This window comes from Cyprinodon tularosa, unplaced genomic scaffold, assembly GCF_016077235.1.
Source record: "Cyprinodon tularosa strain WSP-4 unplaced genomic scaffold, ASM1607723v1 ctg1275, whole genome shotgun sequence".
NCBI classification, from domain to species: Eukaryota; Metazoa; Chordata; class Actinopteri; order Cyprinodontiformes; family Cyprinodontidae; genus Cyprinodon; species Cyprinodon tularosa.
In genome coordinates this window covers 109765-119808 of record NW_024038087.1, presented here as the reverse complement: position 1 = coordinate 119808, position 10044 = coordinate 109765, and the positions used below count along the sequence as shown (strand labels likewise).

Below are 10044 nucleotides of genomic sequence, written 5' to 3'. Positions count from 1 at the left end.
TTGGGAACTATATTTCTGCTTGATTTTTCATTTACACTCTTTGCTATAACTACTGTTATGTCTCTGCTTTTATTTATACATTTTTTATTAAAAATGTTTATAATAATCCTCTTAGATCTGGCTAGGAAACAAGAAAAGTCATAAGTCATAACTTATTGTTCCCATTGATTCCTGGTTTATTCTGGAAGCATTATAGTTCAGCACCAGTTAGCGACATCCATTCCCATTTCAACTCCCAGTATGAGGGAGCTCCCCTCACCTGAAGGGCTGGAGGTCCACTTATTCCTTCTCTTTTTTCCCCAGGCGAAGTTTGATGAGGTTTTCTCTCTCGCCTGCCTCGCTAGAGAACATGGCCTGTCTCATGCTGTTGGTAGACGGACTCTCACACCAAGAGGTTGGCCTGTCTGAGTAGCCAAACTCAGACTTGAACCTAATGGATGGGAAAAGAGTTGAGATGTTGAAAAGACAATAAAAATTCAGAAAAATTACACCGACCATAAAGTTGTCCAGCCTGACTTACTCTGACTTGGTGTTGGGTATAACGGAGCTGCCTCTGGCCTGTAGGGCTGCAGAGGACTCCTTTGGGATGGGTGCAGGAGGAAGAGGGTTGGATGGAGGGAAGGATGCTTTACGGGGAGGTAGAGTCGGGATAGGAGGCGGTTCCCTGGAGGCAACAATGCGATTCTGTTGATTCCTCTTCCACTTTAACAGTGTTCTTTAAACTGTCCACATATGCATAATCTTGTTGGATAAGTAAACACAAATGAATAGCAAAGATGAACAAAGCAAGAAAAGATTAATTGTAAGATTGAAAACAAAAATTTCATTTGTAAACATGTTGATCTTTGTGTTACCTGTAGAATTATGATTTGCTGCTGTATTATTGAGGTTGGACACTAGAGCTTTGATACTTTTAGCTTGATTGTCTCCACTAGGAAAGCTGTTAGCGGTCTTTGTCGGCCTTTGTGGCGGTATGGGGACGGGGCCTCTGTAGGCTGCTGGCGTGAGGGGCTCCATCGCTTTAGGTTTACTTGGTTTGGCTGCAACTAGAGAGAGCACATCGTTTTGTCATAATATATTTAATAATTAACATAAATTACTGTAATATTCACTTTTTTTAAAAACAATTTAAACAAAAAAAATTGCATGAGACAAACAATTAATACCAAATAACTTTTAGTATATGTCTGATAGCGACCATAAAATTATTAGGACTCATAGGCTCCTAAAAAATGAGCATAATTTCAGCATAATGGTGACAACTTTAGGCATGAAGGTCCATTACGTTGAAATGTGCTGGCAAAGAACCTGGTGATCCAACCCTCTTCAGTAACATAGGTGAGTTTATGAGAAACGTAGCCTGCACGGTGCAGCAATACGTACCAAGAGCTGTATATTGACCTGAAGAAAATCATTTAATGTAACCCAACCTAATCTCACGCTTGGATCAAGCTTACAGAGTGTTGTTTTTAAAGCAAACTTAGAAACATACATTTTTTATACAAATATTTGGCTAAAAACAGCACGGATTTTAAATCAAAGAAACTATATATAATTTACAAATACCTAAAAAAAAAACAAAAAAACTTTATTTTATTAAGATACTGCAAGTTTTACTTTTTGCACACACACCACCTCTAACATAAAAAAAATATATCAACAATCTCACAATGTTTTATAATTTTCCATAAAAGAATCACTGAAGCTCTATTTAAATAAATTCTGACCATTCCAGACAAACCCCTTAACAAAGAACCACTTCTTTTTTTAATGTTAATTTTTTCTTGAAGTCAATCTTCTGTTCTCAAATACAGCTCACCTTGTACAGCTTTAAAAATGAAAATAAAATATTTTAAAACTAAATATACTTTAAAAGACGCACAAAGTGAAAGAAAATGATAATAAAAATGATAAGAACTGGTCTGTTGTCTCGTGCCTGGTGTGATATCACCAGAGGACCTTCTGAAATGTGTGTTTTTTAAATTATCTAAAGAACAAATGAACAAAAACAAATACAGAGTGGATCTAACCATGTTGTTCTGAGACAAATTCTAACTAGAGTGAGTTTGACTTTAGAACAGTCTGAGCACTAGATCTAATCAGTGAAACAAAGCGTACAGTAAGAGGTATTTAACTAGATGGACAGGTTTAACTAGGATATTTGTGTCTTCTTTTTTCAGGTGCATTAATAGATGTGTTGTGTCAATACGCAGTGCGCTGATTCATTGTTTTTTTTTCAGCTGCTGAAAGCGAGGCAGAGTGTGCTAGCAGATGAGGAAGTGGAACTCTGGAAGTCCGCCGTTGTCGGCGGTGTCTGGATGGATTGTACGGTCGCCGCCATTTCGTAGGCCGGATCTCACTGAACTCTGTGTTAAGCTGCAGTCCCGGTTAGAAGCGATGCCAAAGTACAGAGCCACGCACAGTAGGAGTCTGCACATCGGACCTGCATCGGAGGGAATGCTGCCAGTTACCTCCAACCCCGAGGAAGCAAACGGACCGTTCACGGAGTTTTAATTTTTAGAAACGCATGTGTTTGGATATGCGTTGTATATAGTTGTGTGTGTTTCAATAAAGCTCTTTCTTTGCATAAACAGCTTCCTGGCAAATGTTAATTTCCTGTATAAATTCATTCATGTCCTTGATGGTAGCATAATAATTGTGTAGTAGTGTAGGATAACATAAATACACACCATATGAATGAATAAATATATGAATGAAGAAATATATGAATGAATAAATATATATATATATATATATATATATATATATATATATATATATATATATATGAATAAATATATATATGTAAATTTATATGTAAATATATATATATGCCAACCAATCACGAGCGACTTTACGATCCCAATATGGGATGAAATAAAACGGCTGATTAAAGAACACAAACTGTTTTTTAAGGATAGTACAACATAGATAAATTGTACGTTACTATAAACACAAATATAGATTTAAATACTAAATTTCAACCAGGAAAAAATTATTTTCCTTCTGCATATAGTCTTTAATGATTACACGTGCACTCCATTTTCTATTTCATTTTTATTACAAGTATATGATTTACAACAGTTTTCAATGGGATGAGAACATTTGGACACTGTGAAACAATGAGAGATTTTTTTAAGGAACGTGAGGAAAAGAACAAGGATCTGTTTGCTTTCAGAGGGAGGAGTAGACACTGCTGTCAGCGACTAGCTTTCAAGCAAACTTTTGTGTTTTATTATTAGTTTTAGATCAATATCACTGGCGATATTCCGCTATAACATGTGAAGTAAAGAATAAAACAGTAAAGCTCAACTTTCATACACGTAAAACCTTTCAAATTTCAAGTTCTGCACGTTGGAATTGAAGCGGAGTTAAGTCGGGTTGATCTTCCTACTCCGTGCACGCTCCCGACGAGGGGATACAAATTTTCGCAGGGATAACTACCTTGGCACGACACCGGTACGGTAATTTCGCATTCTGCTTACTGTTTTCCATATAGTCAGAGAAACAAACTCAATCCTTTAGTCCTTCGTTTAGCTATGCTGCGGTTGTTTACACTACGCCTTTTCCACCAAAAATGGCGTCTTAGCAACAAATGTCACGTGACTGGCGGAGACCGATATGCTCAAAGTACTCCCTCTCTGTGGTGATGGAGCTTAGGGTACAACATGGACATTTAAAAGACAAGACATCTTTCAAATTTGCCGCTTTATAAGATGAATGACTTCTTGTCATGTGTGATTTAAGACTGGCCCATGTTTTGAAAGAGCAATAGCATTCCCAATAAATACAAGGCAGAATTTGCGCACAATGCACATGTCGCAGCCTGTAGTGTTTCAAAAGCTGTCTTTCTGGGAGTTTCATATTTAAACATTTTACAACACCAGTTCATTGTGAACGGGATTCAGTGAAAACGTTCTAAACACTGCTTAACAATAAACCACTCAAAATGAATCAATCTACAATCAATGGCTTGCTAGCGACATGAAAACAACATTATTAAGCTTATTAAGCTTGCTTACGAGTTTGTTAAAGGAATAGTACACCCAAAACATGATTAGCCTTCATTTTCTACTCTACTGATTCCCCCCCAGGGCTTGAAAATGGTGGTGGAGTGGAGATAGATGGAGTTGGTCAGTCTGTAGACTGCTGGTTGGAGAGACGGTCTGCTGAGCTTTATGGGGAGATCCAGTGGACTGCGTGAGCTGATTCTAGAGCTTCACTCAGGGACCTGGAAGATGGAAGTCCAGCTGGATAATACAGGTTGAGAGAACCTGTCCATGATGAGCAAGCATGAAGCGACAGTGGAGAGGAAAAACTTCTCATTGGGAAGAAACTTCTGGCAGAACCAGGCTCAACATGGCGGTCATCTGCCAGACCAGTTGAAATGAGACGCAGTAAGAGTCCGAGAGGACTGAAACTCTCATTAAGCTTTAGCTACAATGGTGGAGGAGGGGCGTGAGGGGGGATGAATCATCTGAATGAAGTCACAGCGCAACCACTGCAGACAAGTTGCTGATCGGAGGCCTTTAAAGATGAACTTTGGTTGCTGATTGGCTTTGGTGGAGGCGTGGTTCAAAGCTGATTGGCGGTGTCGTAGGCGGAAAAAGGTGAGAAATCTATTTATTCAGTAGAACTTCTGCCTAGGCTCCATATAACAGACATGACATAAAACTAAAGTCATTCCAAATGGCAACTGTCTGGCTTTAAGAAATACTAAAAGAAATCAAGAAATAAAATGTGGTAGTCAGTAACAGTTATTATTTTAGACCAATCAGAGTGAACAATATGGAATCACTCAATTCTGCAGAAAAAATTATGGAATGATGAAATACAAAAGAACGCTCCATCACATCACTAGTATTTAGTTGCACCACCTCTGGCCTCTAACAGCTTGCAGTCTCTGAGTCATGGACTTAATGAGTGACAAACAGGACTCTTCATCAATCTGGCTTCAACTTTCTCTGATTGCTGTTTCCAGATCAGCTCTGCATGTATTAGAGTATTATACTATAAAACTTCTGTTATATAATGAAGGAAAATAGTGAAAGGAGACAAAAGTCTCTAATTTCAACCAATCTTTGATTCTTGTCGCTCAGACAAAAGTTTTGAATCTATGTAGATGCAACAAACCAAAGGAGAAACAACAAAAAATCTTTGATATTGTTTTGTGGAGTTCCATAAATAACTACAAAAGTTTTACAATCATCATCTTAACTGTTGCAACATTATTATATTTTTACATTTTCAAATGTAACCTGTTAATTGCTTTGTTTTTAATTGCTTGTTAAGCACTTAAAAACAACCACAGCTGACAAACGTATTGTACAGAAAATAAATTAAAAAAACAGATAAAAACAGAGTAGCTAAAACATATGTAAAAATAACATTTACTCAATCAAATCAATACAACTGGGCAAAAGATAAAAGGAGTAAAATGTTTTAAAAAAGATGTGTCTAGATGTGCTTAACAACTTAATTGTCAGTTTGGTTCCAGCAGAAGTTAACCTGTGGAGGATCTGCAGCACAGGATGAGCTAAAGTTCACCTTGACAGGTCATCAGTTAATCTTTGAGAAAAATTTGATAAAAACACTCATCCACGTGCATAGATGTGCTCACACTAACAGGTAGCCTCCTATGGGAATCAATGACTAATAAAACCTGGTAACCAACAATAAACAAAGAAATGGAGATTCACTCGTTTGACAAACCAATCTTCCAAAAGGAGAAAATAATCCAAAGACAGTTTTCCAAAGATTAAAATGATGGTTTATTAATACATTGCAGCAAACAAGAGACAAAGTTATAATCAAAGTAATTTAATAATTCAATATAATGTTCTACAATAAAACCTCATTATATAAAAGTGAAAAAACAAACATCTGAAATTAAAGGCAAACCAATTCCAGATATTTAAATAAGCTATAATGACTATATGGCCTGTAAAATAAAACAGGCTTCGAAATGTGTCTTCATTTTAGCTTCAATGGGACAGAAAGAAACTTTATTAGGTCTTAAACTCAAACTTAACTGTATATTCCTCTCCAGTTCCCATGTCGGTCCCTGTAGCTGTTATCTCTGTGGAGCCAAACTTAATCTCCAGCTTAACTTTACGTTCTCTGCTGCTGTTAGAATCAGAGAATTTAACTATTAATGAACCCACTTCTTCTACCCCCCAGTCATCTACATATTGTGGATCTTTTCTTTCACTCCTAAACAATCGAACACTCATCCCCGTCTGATTAGAATCTACTGCACTCAGTTCATGCTCTCTGGTTTCATCCCAGCCCAAATCTTCACCTTCACGCACCAGTGTTTTAAAAATGTCCTTACACCAATCGTTTCCACCTGCTGTATATTTCTTCTCTAGTTTATGTGTAGACTCATCAAATCTTCTAACCACGGCTACCCCATAAGTAAAACGGCTTTTCCGAGACGTCACCATCTTTGGGTTTCTTCCAAACTCTATAGCTCCTCTCAGGATCACTTCCTGGGGTCTAAAAGGACACAGGATTTTATAATCTTCTCCAAACTGCTCATTAATGTGCTGACGGAGTATCTGGCTCTCTGCATAACCTCCCACTAACAGGATGAAATCAATGCTGAGATCTTTGTTTAATATTTCCCTTAGGCTCTTAGTGATGCCCAGCAGACTCTCATCAAAGAAGGACCTCAGTTTCTCTCTGGAGATTCTGATGAATCCATCATCCCAGGAAGCTCCATCCACTGATTCAAAGAACCTTTCAATGTCTTTCTTTTTCCGGGCCAGTTTTCCCAGATTATACGGACAACTGATCAGAATCTCATCATCTACCCGTTTGAGAAAGGTAAAATCATAGAGCATCTTTTGAACATCACTCTGATAATTTTCTTCATATTCCTCCCAGATTCCATCACAGAATATTTCCCTCAGGAACTCTTTGAACTTTCTGTCCACAGTCTGTCCTCCCATGTTGTTTCCAGAGGCCTTGTGCAGCTCCTTCAGAGCTCCTCCTATAAGGATTCTGTGAACTGTGATGTCGATGGTTCCTCCTGAAATGCACAGAGTTTGATAAAGCTTTCAAATCATTGCAGATCACCTCTTAGTCTTCCTCATTAATAATGTCACAGCTTTTTACTACAGACGGCATCAGACAGTTACCTCCACAATCAACAACAATGTACTGAGTTCCTGGAGTCTGATCCAGAGCGTCTCTGCTCTGGCTCTGTGTGATGAAACCATTTGATGGAAGCTTCTTACACCAGACTGAAGCAGCTTCTGGTTCCAGTGCGATCACCAGTTTATCTTCAGTTCCTTCTGTTACAATACCTGCCTGGAAGATGATTATAAGGTAAAAACATTTCATATCAGAGCTTCTTTACTTTCTGTTAAACATGTTGTTACCTATATAGCAGCTTCTCTCATGAACTGTTTTGCTGACTCATCCCAGATGGTAGGAACAGTCAGGACCCAGGTGAAGTCAGAGGCTAAATACTCCGTACCTACTCTATTTAATCTGATGGTTTTCAGGGCATAATCCTTCAGAAATCTCAGGGATTCAGAGAAAACCGTCAGAGCCATAATTTCCTTATTGTTTGCTGCTTTAATCTGAAGATCCTTGGTATTCTTCTAAAATATAGAAATTATATGAAAAATCTTTATAAACATGTATGTTTATAAAGTTTATTAACGCCTAAATTAACTTCAAACGTAGAAACCTGCCGGCAGAATATGTTGGCTTTTATTATCCTGCTGCCTGCAGTTTGTAGCACAGACCTGAAAAACGCTAACATCTACTTCCAGCCGCCACCAACAGGAGGGGAAAACCCTGGAGAGGCGAGCGGGCCTGAGGCAGCTGCTGCTGGGGATTCCCAGTGACAGCGCAGCGCCGGTATGTGGGGGTCTGAGCGGCTCCCACAGAGAAATAATCTTTGAAGGCAGGATGGTAATCTGGATGAACTGACTGCACAGACCATGTTTTCAGGAGGACTTTCTCACTTCAACAGAGATTCTAACTACTTTTTACCCACTGATATATGGAGGGGTCTCAATTTTCAGAATTACATAAGGGATTCATAGCTGCGCAGGAGAAGATTCCCTCAGTTATTTCAAGAAATTGACAAGTCCTCAAAAACCTCCACTTAACTCTTGACATCAAGTAGGTAGTAAAAGGAACTTTCTCCAGTGTGAGATCAATAAAGTCAATCAAACAATCAATTCATCAATTTATCCATCCATTCACAAATCCAATCCAATCCAATCAGGGTGTTCTGTTTTCAATCTCCAATCGGGTATATCATAAAAATTACTTACAGTCAGAGAAATTGGACCTCCGTTTCCGGTAGGAACATGCAGTAAGAGGAAAAGCTGCTACAAACCCAACTACAAAATAGCTCCTTAAATGATACCGAAGGCCATAAAAATTCAGAAAACCTGATGAAAACGTGACAGAGGGAGAAAAGAAAACAAAATACAAAGATGAAAGAAGGGTGCAGAGATGTTTGAAATTCAGCTGAAACGGGATATGGATATTGAAAGAGCACATGGGATCAGCAACACTGCACAGATGAGGGCCAGCGCGTCTCACACTGCTGCTCCGAGACCAATCCTTGTACGCTTTTGGAACTATCAAGTGAAGGAGAAAGTGACTCAAACAGCATGGAAACAAAGAAACGTGGACAGGATATATATTTCAGACTGGACTATACAGACAGATACAGAGGCAAAGAGTCAGGGTCCGGGTGTCATCAAGAAACTTAAAGAACCTAACGTTAAGCCGCAAATACAGAACCCAGCTCAACTGAAGATTTTTCTGGATGGAGGGATGAAGTCGTTCACACATTTGAAGGAGGCATCAGCAATATTAAGAGAAATGGGCATCTCCACGGAAGAGGAGGACGAGACGGAAAAGTTAAAGAAAGATCTGCAGAGCAGCCGCTGGAATGTGGTGACATTACAGAAGACGTAGGAAAGAACTGGAGAGGTAAGTTGGCACCAAGAAAGACATTCATAACAAATAAAAAGATGATAAATAAATAAATAAATTAGCCTTCATAAAGAGAGAGACTGCTGTAAAGCAGTAATTAGAGGAAAATCATTAAAATTACATCCCGCATGAAAAGAACAAGAGAATATGAACAACACAGTTAGGGTTGTATCTCTCTAACCCTAACAGTTAGAGAGATACAAAAAAATTGGACAAGGAACATGTAAAAAAGTTAGACAAATCTGTGAGGTTAGAAGAGCATCTAAGGTATTGGCATATCAATTAAAAAAGAAACAGTCAGAAATGTTAGTAACAAAAGCAAGTGTTAAAGAAAAATGATTATTTTTAGTCTTTAATACAGTTAATCTTATGGCATGTGTAAAAGGTATGTTGTATACTCTCCTTGTGAACATATTTCTTATTTTGAACAAGTTTGTGAAGATAACCTTTCCTTGAACCAGATTACTAAATTTAAGTTTGTTCCTGAGAATTTATGGTGAGGCCCCCCGCATTCCACAAGCTGTCTGTGGAAGCTTATCTTGTGTTTTATGACTTTAAGAATTCTAGATGCCAGGACAAGCTTTCCGCTTTTTCTTGTTAAAACAAAGAAGCAAATGACCCCAGATGTTTGCAGTAAATTAGGTGAAGCTCTAGGCAGTGTCAGAGATGGCTCCTGGTTGGAGGACCAAGGGCCAGCCTTATGTGAATAAATTAAATACAAGAGGATAAAGCTTTTTACATAGAAGTAAAAAATCAGATTTGCTCTTGCAAACTCTCCAAAGATGTCTTGTACGTCTTTGCTTTCTTTCCTCCTATGTCAGGTAATGGAATGTATGTCTCTGTTGTTCTGCAATTTCTGGTGTAGGTTTGTGCATTGTCTTATTTCTAAGTGTATGCATTGTCTTATATTGGATTAAACTCTGTAATTCTGTGATGTCAACACGCAATGTTGGTTTTTATTACCAAACGCAGCTCGCCGAGTGGACCCGGGAAGGGAAGAAATGAAAAGCCAACCTTTTTCCAAAGTTAACTATGTTAGAATATTTTCTTCCTTAACACAAGTCATCCCATTTCTAA

The 10044-nt window shown here is 38.2% G+C and overlaps 1 protein-coding gene and 1 long non-coding RNA gene across 2 annotated transcripts; both read right to left on the bottom strand.

The window, feature by feature from the left end:
• Window positions 1-289: 289 nt before the first annotated feature.
• Window positions 290-1042, bottom strand: LOC119777816. Its single transcript, XR_005279977.1, has 3 exons — window positions 855-1042; window positions 521-741; window positions 290-430 (listed from the first exon to the last, which is right to left on the bottom strand). It is a non-coding gene; the product is annotated as an uncharacterized LOC119777816 (long non-coding RNA).
• Window positions 1043-5356: 4314 nt separating this feature from the next.
• Window positions 5357-7362, bottom strand: LOC119777815 (heat shock 70 kDa protein 12A-like). The gene is made up of 2 exons (XM_038276810.1): window positions 7143-7362; window positions 5357-7033 (listed from the first exon to the last, which is right to left on the bottom strand). The coding sequence occupies exons 1-2, from the start codon at window positions 7345-7347 to the stop codon at window positions 6009-6011; spliced, it is 1230 nt and encodes a 409-aa protein (XP_038132738.1). The 5' UTR covers window positions 7348-7362; the 3' UTR covers window positions 5357-6008.
• Between the last annotated feature and the right edge of the window lie 2682 nt (window positions 7363-10044).

What these genes read in the sequence shown, in the direction of transcription:
- LOC119777815 (XM_038276810.1), bottom strand. Translation starts at nt 7,347, where the DNA reads ATGAAATGTTTTTACCTTATAATCATCTTCCAGGCAGGTATTGTAACA. An exon ending in CATTGTTGTTGATTGTGGAG is followed by an intron (nt 7,034 to 7,142) that starts GTAACTGTCTGA and finishes TGTGCATTTCAG; the next exon opens with GAGGAACCATCGACATCACA.